At 39.1% G+C, this 15,741-nt stretch overlaps 1 protein-coding gene across 1 annotated transcript in view; it reads right to left on the reverse strand.

Annotated features, from left to right (window-relative positions):
* fasn (fatty acid synthase) overlaps positions 1-15,741 on the reverse strand; it is a 71,500-nt gene that overhangs the window by 27,214 nt on the left and 28,545 nt on the right. Inside the window, exons 15-33 of the mRNA XM_014025794.1 lie at positions 13,502-13,617; positions 13,199-13,374; positions 12,902-13,093; positions 12,729-12,809; positions 12,297-12,479; positions 11,938-12,117; positions 11,572-11,775; positions 10,370-10,686; positions 9,873-10,274; positions 9,567-9,731; positions 7,729-7,844; positions 7,443-7,597; positions 7,120-7,323; positions 5,674-5,824; positions 5,228-5,406; positions 3,641-3,760; positions 1,144-1,266; positions 654-877; positions 377-578 (exon numbers count right to left, since the gene is read on the reverse strand). Of these exons, the coding sequence (XP_013881248.1) occupies positions 377-578; positions 654-877; positions 1,144-1,266; positions 3,641-3,760; positions 5,228-5,406; positions 5,674-5,824; positions 7,120-7,323; positions 7,443-7,597; positions 7,729-7,844; positions 9,567-9,731; positions 9,873-10,274; positions 10,370-10,686; positions 11,572-11,775; positions 11,938-12,117; positions 12,297-12,479; positions 12,729-12,809; positions 12,902-13,093; positions 13,199-13,374; positions 13,502-13,617 (3,490 nt within the window). The remainder of the gene's footprint in view (positions 1-376; positions 579-653; positions 878-1,143; positions 1,267-3,640; positions 3,761-5,227; positions 5,407-5,673; positions 5,825-7,119; positions 7,324-7,442; positions 7,598-7,728; positions 7,845-9,566; positions 9,732-9,872; positions 10,275-10,369; positions 10,687-11,571; positions 11,776-11,937; positions 12,118-12,296; positions 12,480-12,728; positions 12,810-12,901; positions 13,094-13,198; positions 13,375-13,501; positions 13,618-15,741) is intronic.

Raw genomic sequence — 15,741 nt, forward strand, 5'->3', positions numbered from 1 at the left:
AGGTGATATAGATACTTTATTATGGTATGGTATTTAAATATATGCCTGAGAAACACATAATATTGGCCCTTTAAGGATCCGTGGGAACCCTGTATAGTCTGTTTGTGTTTGATAAGATTTGTTTGCTGTTGCAGCCATCTTGAAATGGGTTGCCTCCAAAAGTTAATTAGTTGTGTAAAAGCTTTAGGCATATTTTCATAAATAAATATCCTAATAATCCGATCTAAGTGATATCACGGTGAGTTAATCCACGTATCATGTAAACATCCAAGCAGCAGGATTACTTTTCTTATAGACACATCTGTATTTTGCAATAAAACACACAAACCCAAACTACTCCTCTCTTGTTGACCAAACATCTTGTGTAAGCTCGTACCGTTCCTGATGCCTGACCTGCTGGTCAGCACCAGTTTGTTGGCTCCTCGTTCGATCAGCCACTGAGCCAGCTCCAGACCGAAGCCCCCAAGTCCTCCGGTGATGATGTAGGAGTGAGACGGGGGGCAGAAGGTGCGACAGATAGCTGGGATAGACAGAGGGGAGGCGGGCTGAAGGGCTGCCCCTTGTTCCTCAGAGCGGATCTGTGGGAAAGAGCATACACTGTGACAATCAGAACTTGAAGTTCTGGTCCTCTCAGAGTCAGAGAGACCACACACCTGCAGCAGGACTTTGCCGATGTGTTTGCCCTGAGCCATGTATCTGAACGCTGGCTCCACGTTGTCCCTGGTGAACACGGTGGTCTGCAGAGGCTGAACGACGCCTGTGGTGATGCCGCCCTGTAAAAGCTGGGACACCTCCTCCCACTCCCTGTTTCCCTCCTCAAACAGGGCGTCCAGCAGGATGCCGTGGAACGCCACGTTCTTCAGGAAGAAGGCCATGCCTGAGGAGGACACAAGAAAACACGTCATGATCAAATTCAGCTTTGAACCGTCCACTCGAAGTCAACAATACAACAAAAAGAAAGTTTTAATCAAAGATGTTGAACATTCTCTGATTATGTGTGATACTTTGCTAACATCACAGATAAAGACGCATACGAGAGTAAACAACATTGCTGTCCTTCTGGCATCACCCGCCATCTAAGGCGGGTGGTAAATGAGAGAGCCAGATGCAAAGTAACAAGTGGTACCGTGAGGTCGTACTGACCCAGGGGGGAGTTGTTAGAAAGGTCGTATTTGCCGATCTCCAAGAACCGTCCGTGTCTGGCGGTGCAGCGAATACTGGCCTGCAGCTTCTCCTCAGCTAGAGAGTTTAACACCAGGTCCACCCCTGAAACATGACCACATGATGCACATGATAAACACTGAAACAGTTATCTTACAAACACATTAAACACAGAGCAGGGACCATATGGGAACAGGTTGAATAAAATCAGTTAATTTATGACTAAAACGATGAACCAAAAACCTCTATAATAAACCTCAATTTATGTTTACTGTTACACTTTTTTGTAGTAAAACTGTATGTTTATTTTTAGTTTAAAGCTAAGGTGTCCCCACTTTGGCTCAGAAACATCAGGTTTTACTTTTAAAAATGATCACCACAGGAGCTGATCTGTTAGCTTATAAACAGGAAGAGTCATAAAACTCCAAGTAAAGCCAAAAACTCATTCTGCTCTTTTGTACTTTAACTTTAAACAGGAGTTTTTCAGAAAGTAGTTTTATGTTTAAAACAACAACAGTTAATACAGAATGCTTCAAATGTAGTGAAATGAGGTGGAATTGTTCAAAGAATGAAAGAGAAAAAGCAAGATTAAAGAAAAACATGACGAGTAACAGATAAGAAATGCAAACAAATAAAATACCGATTCAGTGAAACTCAGATCCTGCCACGAACAAAACCACCACGTAAAACTGAAAACACTTGGACCATTGGTTTATGTAATAATAAACAAGTAATATAAAGTAATTGTTAAAGAATCTCGGCATAAAATGTAAAGAGCTGAGTTTATTATAATATGCTGTTAAATAATAACCCTCAGATTCTGAGTCTGAAACATAAAATTATTCTGCTGTATCAAAAACATTAATGCTGCGTTCACACCAAACATGTTTAGAGCATCAGGTTTACATGTAGAGTCTGTGTTGGACGCACAACAAGGAGCATCGGGAAGTGCTGTGGTGCATTTTGAAGCCTTTTGAGCATTTTGAGATGGAAAATCTGAACTGTTGCAGCTCGACGCAGGGCTTCAACCAATCAGAAAGACTCCACTTTGTGACGTAGTGACAAAAATAAATAAATAAAAGAGGCTCGATGTGCTCGACACGCATCAGGAGCAATTTTGACGAGCGTCTGACCTCAAAGTGCACAAGCATAAATAAACGTTGATGCTCAGAACGTGTTTGGTGTGAATGCAGCACAATATCTCATGTTAAATTCACAAAATTAAGATAAACTCTTTTAAAAACAGATAGATTTTATGCCAAAGAAAAACTCCTCCACATCCTGAAATGAGTGTTTTTAATAGAAGGTACTGCTAACCTAAAATCACCTCCAAACATTCAACACCTGAATCAGCCAGAAACCTGAACTTCACCCCCCCAGTGTCCAAAATCCTTACAATGTAAAATTATAAAAGCTTATACTGTTATATGGATTTATATTTATATTTTGTAACCATGTATGCATGTAATGTATGTATGTGTATATACTGTATGTATATGTACACACATGTATATTTAAGGGGTGTGTGTATGTATAGGGACAATATACTGAGAGTCATTGAATAGGGTAGGCAAGTACATATAAGCCTCGGCTTCAGCCTACTCAGTTTTTGGTAAATTATTGATTTTTATCATCTTTTCCTAAAACTGCCTCCTTAATCCCAGATTATCTGGTGCTTCTGGCTGGTCTAGTTCTTTCCTCTCAGCGGTGATGCAGAGTGCAGTAAACTGAGGTGACTGACGATGGAAACAATGGACGCCACAAAAACTACAAGTCCTCTGAGATGAAGAGCGGCTTCTCTGTTAGGCTGGTTACTTACTCTGGAGCTGCCTGATGCTGATGGCAGGTTGGGAAAGAAGGGATTTGGGGGGAAAATTAAAACAATGTGCATGTAGAAACAAGAAAGGTAAAAGAAAAACAATATTTTCTATTTTTGCAATCTTGACTCACTTTTTCAGGTCATTTATTGCTGCTGAACTTAAGAGTTGTTTTTTTATTGAACAGGGGTTCATGCAAAAAAAATATCTCAGGTTCACATCACACTTATTTTGACAGAATTTTTTTTTAACTCCTGCAATAAGTGTTATAGCTAACGGGTCCTCAACAAATTATTCTTGTAAAAAAAAAAAAGCTATAAAAATAACAGCATCGTGCAAAACTGACAACCATATAAAAGTCTCTAAACTAACATTCTCTCACTGAGCAGTGAACATTTTAAGATTGGAGAGGTTTTAACACAGCGCTGCTTCATTTTGTTCTTAGCTATCTTTAGCCTGTAGCCACTAGCTCATTAGTCTAGTGAGAAAATTTTTTTGCAAGTGTTATCTACAACAGGTAAGATACTGACTGTTCCTTTCCACAGAGTGATCAATGATTCTTTTCAGATAATATAAACTTGCCACGGTGTGGATCAAAGGTAGGTTTTTGACATTAAAATGTGACAGAGAGAATAAAAGCCCAGCTGAACCAGATGTCTGACCTTTGCCCTGCGTGTGGAGCAGGATGTGCTGCTCAAAGGATGTGTCTCTGGAGTTGGAGAAGGATTCATCTGACAGCTGAGGGAACCTCTGCTGCAGGTAGGCCCTCTTCTCTGACGAGCCTGTCCACACAGAACACACCACACGTTACCATTACAGCCTCACAGCTTCATGTTTTATACATCGTACATCACTGAAAGCAACACACACTGCAGTCAGTGTCCTGGGTCAGCACTGACCTGTCTGCAGTTCATGTCACCAAATACATTCACAGCTACTTCTGCTATTCAAGGTCAGCTCTAGTCTTTCAGTCCTTCACACCTGATTTTATTTACGTTTATGTACAAATGTACTAATATATTAGATTTATTGGCATTTTACATTGGAAATGTCCCCAATCTTGTCAGCTGTCAGAATGACAGCAGAGCAGAAACAGGTAAACTTCAATCTAAAAAAGTGTAGTAGGTCCTCTGGACGAGTTCTTTGTTTCATCTGTTCAGCCTTTTTTAGATTTTTCTACCTGGAATATTAAAATGCATCAGGACAGGTAAAAATAAGCATTATTTGTACAAATTAAACTACTTCTATACACCTCATCAGTGTATCCTTTCCTAACTTTTAGATTGTTTAAAAATGGCAGCTTTATAAATACATTAAGATTTATTCAGTTCCTTCAAATAACTGATCTCTAAAATCCACTTCAGCAAGCACGTTTTCCTTTTAGCTTTCGGCTACTGTAATAATGATTTTACCTTTTAGCTTCTGTTTAGCTGGTTTAGTTTTTACATTGGTGTTGCTGGTGTCTGTTGTGGTATTTTTAACTTCAGCTACTGTATTGTTGAATTTAACTTTTAGCTTTTGTTATGATTTTTAACTTTTGCTACTATATTGCTGGTTTTAGCTTTTAGCTACTGAATTGCAGACTTTAGCCTCTGCATGGCTGGCTTTAGCTTCTAAATTGCTGGTTTTAGCTTTTAGCTACTGTATTACTGATTTAAGCTTTTAGCTTCTGTTTTGATGTTTTTAATTTAGCTACTGTACTGGCCAGTTTTAAATTTTAGCTTCTGTTTTCCTGGTTTTAGATTCTGTTTTGTAACATTTAGCTACTGTATTGCTAGTTTTAGCTTTTAGATACTGTTTTGCTGATATTTAGCTATGAGCATCTATTTTGCAAGATTTAGCTTTTAGCTTTTGATTTAATGAGATTATCTTTTAGCTTGTGTTTTGCTGATTTCATCTTTTAGCTAATTTTTTTGCTGGTTTTAGCTTTTAGCTTCTGCATTGGTGTTTTTGTCTCCTGCTCTGCTTAGCTCTATTTGAACAGTTTAGTTAAAATTCATTCTTTAAATCTCAGCAGCATCATTCAGAGTCATGTTGCATTTCTTCAGTAAAGATGATTTCTCCAGTCGAATATGATTTTATAATTCTGTAATATCAGAGGGAAACACTTTTCAGTGTGTTACAATATAATTAGAGTTTTTATTTGGAGAAGACATTTATGAGTGTTATATGTTTATAACATTATAATAGCACATTAGAGACGAAGTAAAAACTGTTACGGTGTTTTCATGAGATGGTTGCATACTCACCAACTGTAGTAAAAACTCTGCAGTTCTTGCTGAGCGCGATGGTGATGGCCGCTTGACCCACTCCCCCCGAGCCTGAGTGGATCAGAACAGTTTCACCGGCTCGAAGCCTTCCACGGACCACCAGTGAGTAGTAGGCTGTGGCGTAGACCACCGGCACCGAGGCAGCCTGCTCCAGAGTCCTGCAGACACACAGAGACAACAAACCCTTCACACCTAAGACCCATGTACTGTAGAATTAACCTAAAGTTGTCTCTGTCTGACTTCAAGCCTCATTTTTACATTACATTTAGCACCATTACACATGAAACTTTATTTTAAAAAAGGCAAAAAGATGCTGCTAAGAGTGTAAACCTTTAAATATTACTTTCATTCAGAGGTTTTACACTGAGTTGGACAACAGTTATGTTTTAAACCACGTTCAAAATAGTAAAAAATGTCCCACTGACCACGTGGCAGGAACTTCCCAGAGGAACTGTTCATCTGCGTCCACAGTTGTTGCCAGACCTTTAGCAGACAGGAGCCCCATCACACGCCGACCTTTAGAGTCCCGACCAGAAAACTCCATCCCCAGCAGACAGTGCTGCAGAGCTGGGTCTCCTGCACAAACAGGAAACATTTACTTCTCTGGAAGAACCACACTCTGACTGGATGCTAGGAAATACTGTGTTCTGTGATGTTTTATGCTAACATGTCTGCAGTATGGAAGTATTTTTAATAAAATACTAAAATACGCCGACCTGATAAAAAAAAAATAAAAACTCCACCGTCCTTGTTTCTCTGTTTAGTTTGCTGTCGGTGCGTTGAAACCCGGGACATCCTCGGCTGGTGAGGACACTCGGACATATCCTTGATTTTTCAGATTATGTGGGCCACGTTCCTTGGCCACATGATGAGGAACCTTCAAATGGGGACAGCACTCGGCGCGGGGCAGTGACATATGCAGCCGACAAATGTGCATTCACGAGGACGCAGCACATGAATTGAGACACAGCTACGGACAACCGTCGTGATGGAGAGCCTTTACGTCTTTCTGGTTGTCCAGAATGAAAATAGGTTGGAGCTAAATGACAGCTGTGCACAACAGACACTTCTCCACATAAACACGCCCACGACGTTCTGACCAATCACAGAACACTTGCTGCATGCTCTGAGAGAAAATAGTTGTGACACACACTCTATATTTTCAGGGTTTGACCAACTCTAAAATGACTCCATTTCTTATAAAACCAAAGTTACAAATGTATTTACGGTTCTATGAATCCCACCGTCTGGTGGTTGTAGGGATGAAATAGAACCATCCTAGTCTAAACTTCTTGCATGAAAGAACAGGCTAACATTAAATATGTTAGCTTTTAATAGTCTGGCTTTTTATAGTCTGGCTTTTAAGTAAAATGAGTAGAATTCATTGGGTATTTATGCTCCCTTTAAAATTTTACATTTTTATTTATTAGGATATTTTATGTCAAAGGCAACATGGTGGTGCAGTTGATAGATCTGTTGTCTCCTACAGCTACAGGATCAAATCCCGGCCCAGGGGAACCTTTCTTGGTGGAATTTACTACATGTTCTCTCTGTGCACATGTGGGTTTTCTCTGGTTTCCTCTACAGACCAAAAATGTGACTGTTTGGTGTTTTTGTAACTCTAAACTGTCCCTAGATGTGAGTAAAATTGTAAATGGTTGTTTGCCTCGGTGTGTCCCTGTGATGGACTGAAGACCTGTCCAGTGTGTCCCTTGTGTTCCTCACAGTGACTGCTGGAAATGTGCACCAGCAACCCAGGAAGGAAGAAGCAGGGAAAGATTCTGGATGGACATTCTGTGTCAATAGTTTTGACCGGATCACCCAGAAAACAACCAAAGAAACATTTTCCACAGACTTGAATCAGCTGTCACCTGGGATAGCGTCCGGTGGCAGTTTGCCAGTGGCCAGCATTATATCTCTGAAGTTGAGCGAGCTGTAGTAGACGTGACACAGCTGCACGCTGGGTCTGCTGCTGACAAAGTGTCGGAGTGGTGACGCAATCCAACGCAGAGAAGACAGGTCACCTCGAGTCAGCACGTTGACATATGCAGACTCCGTCAACTCTTCCTTCAGATCTGGCAGCAAGAAAACACACAGAAACAAGTCAATTCAAGCATTCTGCAAGGAAATATAATGTTTAGGAATCAAAGTGAGCAACAGTCAGAAAACCAAGCTCTGTTTTTTAATTTGATACCGTGAGAGATCAGCTGATGTCTGAAGGTTCCCCACTGTCCGTCTCTGAACACGTTCAGAACCAGATCTCCCTCCAACACAGACTGGACAGACATATGGCCTGGCTGTAGGCTTGGTGTCTCTGAGGACCCACTTAGATTGGACACAAACAAGCAGCTGGACACCAAGAAAGACAAGGAAAAAAGAGATAAAATGTAAAAACTAAATCCTTTTTAATAAAAAAGCAGCTAAATGAAAATGTTGATGCGAATTTCTATCTGTGCTTAATTCTCAAAAACGGGCCTTACCGTATTCTGTTACCACCTGGTTCCTGACGAAGACAGTTCACCATTCCCACAACCCCGCTGTAGGCGTGTGAGGCAGTCAAATACACAAGATGATCCGATGAATCTGCCATCACTTCCTGTTTCCAAAAACACACACAGAGAACCAAATCAGACACAGCATCCACAGTGGGTTACACTCATATCAAAACATTTATTACTACATTTCAACTCAATTCAAAAAATGTACTCATTCATTAAAAAAACAAAATAATTATATACAATAAAAAAACAAAGAAAATACACAAATCAAAAATCTAAATAAAATGAAAGGTAGCATAAGAAGAATAAATCTTATAATGTCTGCCCCTTTTACCCCCAGAATACATTCAAACAAAACATAATTTACAAAAAAAATACTACATAAAAATAAAAACATCAACTCAAACAACAATTCATATAGCTTCACATTTTACTTTTCCATTTACCTTCAGAAAACTAGCTTTTATCTGTCTCTTAAATACGTATATACATAGATCTGGCATTTTTAAGATCATCTTCCAGACCATTCCATAATCCTATACCCTGGATTAAACTATACCCTGGATTAAAATACATCTTCCTCTTAAGCAAGTACGAAAATATGGCTTCACAAACATTTCCATCCCCTTAAGATAACAACTGTCTCAAAGTTTACCTGTAAGTTGGAAGGTAATATGTTTCTGTGAGACTTGTAAATAAACAGTAAAATATTACAGTCAACCAAATCATAGAATTTCAAAATTTTCAGTTTATAAAATGAAGTACTTGATGGATGGTTGTAATCCTTTCTAGCGATAATTCTTATGGCTCTTCTCTGCAAAACAAAAATTGGATTTGTAATAGTTTTGCAAGCTTTACCCCAGATTTCAATACAGAAAATTAAACGTGGAAAAATTATTGAATTTTACAACACAGAGCTTTGTCATTGAATAACTCCCTGGCTTTATACGTTACTCCTATAGATTTAGATATTTTTGTTCTTAAATAACGTATGCGAGGTCTCCATGTCAGCTTGTCAATGTTGACACCCAGAAAATTTCACCTCACTGACTTTACAGATCACAGTACCATCTACTTTAAATGAGAAATCAACAGTTGTCTTCCTTTTACTAAATATCATAATTTGTTTTATCCAAATTTAATGACAATTTATTTTGTTGAAAAGAGTTTTGTATTTTCTCAAATTCTTTCTGTGCCATCTCAAACATTTTTTCTATATCTTTACCTAAACAAAAAAATGCATAGTCAGCAAAAAAATAATAGTAATAAAAATAAAAAACACATTTGAAAAGTCCTGACACATTTACCAAGTCATTCACATAAAAATAAATAACTTTTTAATAGATTTCAGGTTTTGATTAATATTTACTAAATCCAAGAGTCCTAAAGGCTTTCCTAAAGAACAATTTTAAATATGATTAAAAACCAAAACTATTTAGGGATTTTTTAGCATATTTCTGTAGGTCCAAGGTTGAAAGAAGATCAGACAAACTAAGACCCGTCTGCTCCGTTCTACTACTTTTCTTCATTTATCTAAAACAAAAACAATCAATACCCCAATCTGCATGTTTGAAGACATCAAACATGCAGCATGGCTGAAGACTCAATCGTGGCTCATTGTTGTTGTTTTTTATCCACTTTTTCCACCTATTTTTTTAAACAATGACGTCTTTAAAGTTTTTAATGACCAAGACTTAGATGAATAAGAATGCCTTGAAGTATTTTATGTCTAAGCAAACATAAAAACACAAAAGCTACACATTATTGTTTGAGTTTAGAAGCATTCCAAACTCTGACAAAAGTCTTTAAATGAAACCCACCTTGAGTTTTTCCACCCACATAAAGTCAGTGCGATCCACAGGTAGGTACAGGGACTGTTTGCTCTCAGACTTTTGGCGACAGAGAAAGAGGACTGAGCCATAAAATGACCTCCTGACAGCCACCAGTGCCAAGGAGGCCTCAGAAAACACTTTCTCCCACTCAGCCTGTAAAACAAACACAAACATCAGCAAAACGGCCCATCTGCTTCAGCCTCTAATAAGATGAGCTATTTTTTAGATCCAAAATAAGTTTTTCGTTCAGCCTCTCTAGGCTCTTATGATCCAGATCATCATGAAATGGCTCACCTGTGTGAGCAGGACAGACTGGTTGCTGTTCTGAGTCGAGCTGGTGAGGAAGGAAACCATCTCTCCAAGTGTCTCCCCTTTCAACAAAGTGTGGAGCAGAACAAACCCTTGTTGTTTAGCTGCAGAAACCAGGTTAGCCACCAACAGTCCAGGGTCTGTCTTCAGAGGACCCCAGGCATGGTTACACACGACCAGGTCTGCCCCCGAGCCCAGACCTCCAGGAGCAGGTTGGGTAAGAGAGTTCCACTGTGCTGAAGCAACAGCTAGTTCCTCCAGAGCATCCTTGTGGGGGTCCAGAAGATCCAGATCTGGTGCTGTGGCAGTGTAGTCCACATGTAACATGGGCTGGATGTTGAGGAGGGGCACCACACGAGAGAAGAGCTGACCATCATTTGACAGAGCCTAGCAGAAGCAGGATGGGTGAGCTCATTTGAGACAAATTCAAATCCTTTAGCCATCAAAATGATCAGTTTAAATAAATCAGTTTAATATTTTACCTCAACGATTTTGATCTTCCCAGGCGTGCAGTTCTCCATGGTCAGGTCCAGACAGTGTCTGAGAGCCGGGTCGTCCAGCAGGCCGTGCAGCAGACTGTCCTGCAGCAGACAGGCCTGCTCCTTCATTACCACTTGCTCCAGCTCAGAGCGAAGGTTCCCATTCAGCTCCAGGCCACACAGGATGGTCAGCAGGCGCACCAGGTCAGGACTCGACAGGTCTTGGATGGGAAGAGAATCATCCAACACCCTCTGTAGTCCAGGAATGGACAGCTTGACCCCATGGTCTGCCAACTTCAGCTGGAGTCTGTGGATTAAACCTGAATGAAGAAAGAGAAAAATCCTGAAAATCTTTGAGGATTAACTTCAATAATGAAACCGGACTAACAGTTTGTTTTCAGTTGACAGGAACCATAAGCAAAGTTAAATAAAATGAGACTTTTTACAAAAGTGTTGAACATGTTCACTGCTCACAGGAACTGGTTCCCAGTTCAGCTCACACCAACTCAAACTGATCTATTCATGAGGACACATTCTGAACTGAAGTCACTATACGAAATAAATTAGTTTGAGTTCTTATTTTACATTTTCAGTTCAACTCTTTTAAAACAAGTTAAATTCTGGTAGTTTCCATAAAAACTGCATCATTGTGTGTTTTTTGTTATTTGCCTGTTGTCATGCTTGCTTCTCGGTTTCCTCACATAAACAGTATTTGAGGCCAAATTTACAATAAAGATGCTCTCAGTTTTATTTCTTCTTTGTGACAATAAAACACCCACAGAAACTACATTTTAAACCACATTCACATTTGAAGTATTACAAGATTAATGCTCTAATACAATAACATGTCAGCTGACAAAACATCCACATAAAATAATTATTGTGTTATATCAGGGATGTGTTAGAAATAAATGTTTTAAGAATAAAATGAGCTTGTAGAATAAAACATAGTACTCAGATCTGGAACAAATGTCATTGATAAACACTGTTTTAAAATGTAGAAGTATCTGGTGTTTAGCTGATAGTGTGGCTCCTGTTTGGACCACAATACGCTGTTTGACTGAAGGATTGTTGCTTTTTAATTTCAATGGGTTTTCAAACTCCAAGTAAGAGGTTGAAACCTCATCTATCTGCTGTCAAACAGATCCATTTCAATAGATTTCAGACTAAGGAATGCACTCAGTGTAAGAGGACATCCTCTGTACCTTTGCAGAGTCTCAACCGCTCTGTGAGTTTTGGATTGGTGGTAAGGACATCTGTCAGGACATGGGGCACAAACACAAACTCCTCCAGTGTGGGGGACCTCTGCTGCTGCTGTCTACGAGGGGCCACCGTGGCATGAAGACCAGAGATCTGGACTCCACCAGCAACAATGATGTCAAGGCAACGGTTCACATCAACGGGCACAGCTAGGGGTGCAGAAGAGAAAAAACTGCTGAAGGATGAAGAATATATTGACTCACTGTTAGTGAACACACAGTGATGTTCAGTCACTGTTATGTTATTATTATTAAGTTGTTATGATTTGACTAATTCAGACTTTAAAACTTGAACTTTATAATCAAACAAACCTTGAACTCCATCCATGTACTCGCAGACTTTGTCTTGATGTAAAGCTGGCTCTATGCAAACTGAGCGGATTCTGGTTGGCAGACGCAAACTGCGACCTGGCAGGCCGACCACAATCATCTGCAACATGGTATCTAAGAAGGTCACCCAGTTTCCTGTCCACTGCAGCTTCCCACTGTCTCCTGGAAAACAGTCAGATCAATAAGGCTAATTAATTAACAGAACACATAATAATAATAATAATAATAATAATAATAATAATAATAATAATAATAATAATAATAATAATAATAATAATAATAATAATAATAATGTTTGTGCACAGAAAAATAATACAACTTTACAGTTACATTGGTTTTACCTGCATTACTGGACTCCAGAATGCCTTGGAATGCCTTCCCATAGTCATAACCTCGAAGTCGAAGCTCTTTGTAAACATCAGCAGCCTTCAGTTTCATTTTGGTGTCACAGTTTCCAACAAACTGCTGATTTAGATGATTATGAAATGAATCCAGGGACGCCTCTTCCAGAATGCTCACCTTACCTAAAATAATGTGAATCAGAATATTGAACTAAACAAAACATATTTTTTCTTTTTACACCCAGCTTGTTGTTTTATTATTGATTTGGATAAAAGTTTAATGAAGGGTGTGTTTGATAATTCTAATAGGAAGACATAAATCCATGCTACTGTTTCTTCATCTTACTACCACAAAGTGTCAGAACCTTTGAATAGAGCTGGTTCAGACCTCTGTACATGGGTATCAAAGATCAAGACGTAAAGACTACTCACCACTCACAACCAAGTTTCCATTTTCTGAAACCTCAAACTTGTTTGTGGCTGGCATGAGGTGCACCTCTAATTGAACAGAGCCTGTCAGGAACAGAAAGATGGAAATAGATTAAATCAGTAGATCAGTTCTGAACGTGTCGAATCCCACACCGCCTGAGCCCTGATGGTCTTACCAGTCTTTGGCAGGATGGTAGCCCTGTGGATGATCACATCTTCAAAGTTGATAGGAGTTGTTTCCATCACAACCCCTCGACTTCTCACCAAGGTGCGCCATGCCAGCACCAGGTAACCCGTGGCGGGGTACAGAACACGTCCATCGATACAGTGTTCAGTTAGATAGTTGTCTGCTGATTCTGGGTTTATCTCTGTCATGACAGAAAAGAAAGATAACAAAAACAACAAGAAAGTCAAAACATATTAAAATGACGACTTGAAAATTTGAGAACTGGATTTAAATTCAGATTTATTACCAATGTTGTAGATGGTAGCAGATTTAGAACCTCCTGAACTGCTGATAAAATGTTCTGCTTTGGGGATGTCCCAGGTTTGAGCATGGTCCCACATCACTAACGGAGAGATCATTGGGGTACCAACAGGAACAGGATAGGTCATCTGTGGGAGTAGGCTATTGGAATCCAGGTTGATGCTAAAGAGATTCATTAAAAATGTACTTTAACTTATGAAGGTGTGGTTTATAGAGAAACAAATGATGACACAGATGCTTTCAGCATCAACAAAACTTCACCAGTATAAACTAGTAAATGAAGACTCACCCATTCATGTAGACTTTGCCAATATTTGATAGGAAGTACTCAAGATTGTTGGGATGACCTCTCTTCATCAACGGGTGGATGGAACATGATTGCTTGAGGCTACGCTTCAGGATGGCCTGAGCAGAAAATATATGAAAAATATAGCAACAGTCACCCAAAACTTATTTACGTGTGGTGCTTCTTTACTAAAATGTTACAGTAACACACCCAGACGGAGTCTGGTAAACAGCTGTTTTTAAGGGAAGCAACAAACTCAATGCCTATTGACTGGTCTAGACCTGCTTTTACTCAGATTTTATCATGGAGACCAACTTATTTGTCACATGTGTGTAAGACTTGAGGGGAAGTCATGAAAAGTGTCTTTGGACTGGCACATCATGATGGTGGTATCTCTCTTTTTCTAAAAGAAGGATTAGGGGATTTTAAGACTGTGGTGTGCCGGGCCCCTTACCAAAATCACTTGGTCTCTGTAGAACTTTAGAGAGTGATTGGTTGTCAATAATAAGTCAGATTCATTTCCAGTAAGTGTTTGATTCTGCCCTGGTCACAAACTCTGGTCATAATGTTTTTGGACAATATTTCTAGTTGTGGAGTTTCCAGTTCTGGGGATTTAAATCATATCACTGATTTTAGAAGATGATGTGGTCCTGCTGGTCTTACTGAGCCAGGACCTACAGCAGGCACTGCAGTGGTTTGCAGCAGAGTATGAATCAGCTGGGACGAAGATCAGGGCCTCCAAGTCTGACATCATAGTAATTCACCAGAAAAGGCTGGATTGGAAATTTTGGATTGGAATGAGTTCAGTGGAAGAGTTCAGGTGTCTCTGGGTCTTGGATGGATGGATGGATGGATGGATGGATGGATGGATGGATGGATGGATGGATGGGCAGTTAACAATAACTGATTTTTGGCTTGAACGGTTCGGTTGCTGGTTTGAATTCAAAATGTTCATAATTTTTTTAGTGACGCACGATATATCGGCATCAGTATCGGTATCAGCAGATATCAGTATTTTTTTAGAATATCTGTATCATCCCGATATGTAAAACTGTGCCGATTGTGTGTTTGTGTAATATCGGTAAATATTGGTTATCGGCCATAACAGCAATGATTATATCTGATATCGATATCGGCTGAAATTTTTATATCGGTGCATCCCTGTTATTTTTGTAACAAACTCAAATACAGTTGTTTTTTTAAGTTGTTATTTAAAAAGATGGTCATCACTGCATATCAAAATGAAAAATAAATATGGTTATTGCTGCTATTATCAATGTTATTGAATTGTTTAAAGAAGTTGTCAAGTACAGCTATATTATGGTTTACTGATTAGCTCCATTAGCTCTATCACAGTGTGGTTTGGAAATCTCACCAGCAAAGAAAGGACAGGTTTAAACAGAGTAGTGCGCTCTGCTTGTAACATAACAGGCTGTGAGTTAACAGCCTTGGAGGACATTTTCAAAAGCAGACTTTTTTCTAAGTCCTTTTCTATTATTAACGATCCAACTCATTCTGCTAAGGACATGTTCAAGCTTCTTCCTTCGAGGAGACAGTACCATTCAATTAAATGTACTACGTCTCATCATTTAAATCGTTTTCCCCACAGGCTTTGAGGGTTTTGAATAATGCACATTAACTTTCTGAAGTAACACGTAATGTAATTTGGAATGTATTCTGTGAATTTATAGTTGGCTGCAGATGAGGGATCTGTGTTCAGTGTTATTGCAAATTTAACTGTTTTCTTAAACTTTTAATTGGGTGAATGCCTTTAGGCATTCAACCTATTGTTTTCGTTTTTCTCTACATTGTACGTTTTTCGGCATCTATCTCGTCCCACAGTTTTTGTCCGATTCGTACAATTCATATATCAAAAYGTCCGGCTCRTTAATGCCATGCCTGCTATATCTCCGGGGATTTCAGCTACTTATACTTTTTTAGCTATTTCACTTTTTAGCTGATTTTGGCCCCATTGACTTTGAATGGGGCTATGTTTCAACTGCTTTAAACATCTGAAATTCTTCATAWTTCTTCACAGCTTTTCACATATTTTGCTTTGGTTATGCTTCCTCTAAATTTCTCATGCTAGTTTTAGGTACTTTTTTGATAACTTTAGCTGTTTTCTGCTATTTCAGCTAGAAATCTGCTACTTTATGCTGTTTTCCTGGTTTTCCCTGCTATTTCTCTGTTTTTTCCTGCTAATTTGGACATTTTATGCTTCTTGCAGTTGCTTTCTGCTACAT

The sequence above is a fragment of the Austrofundulus limnaeus genome, unplaced genomic scaffold (genome assembly GCF_001266775.1).
Source record: "Austrofundulus limnaeus strain Quisiro unplaced genomic scaffold, Austrofundulus_limnaeus-1.0 Scaffold500, whole genome shotgun sequence".
NCBI lineage: Eukaryota > Metazoa > Chordata > Actinopteri > Cyprinodontiformes > Rivulidae > Austrofundulus > Austrofundulus limnaeus.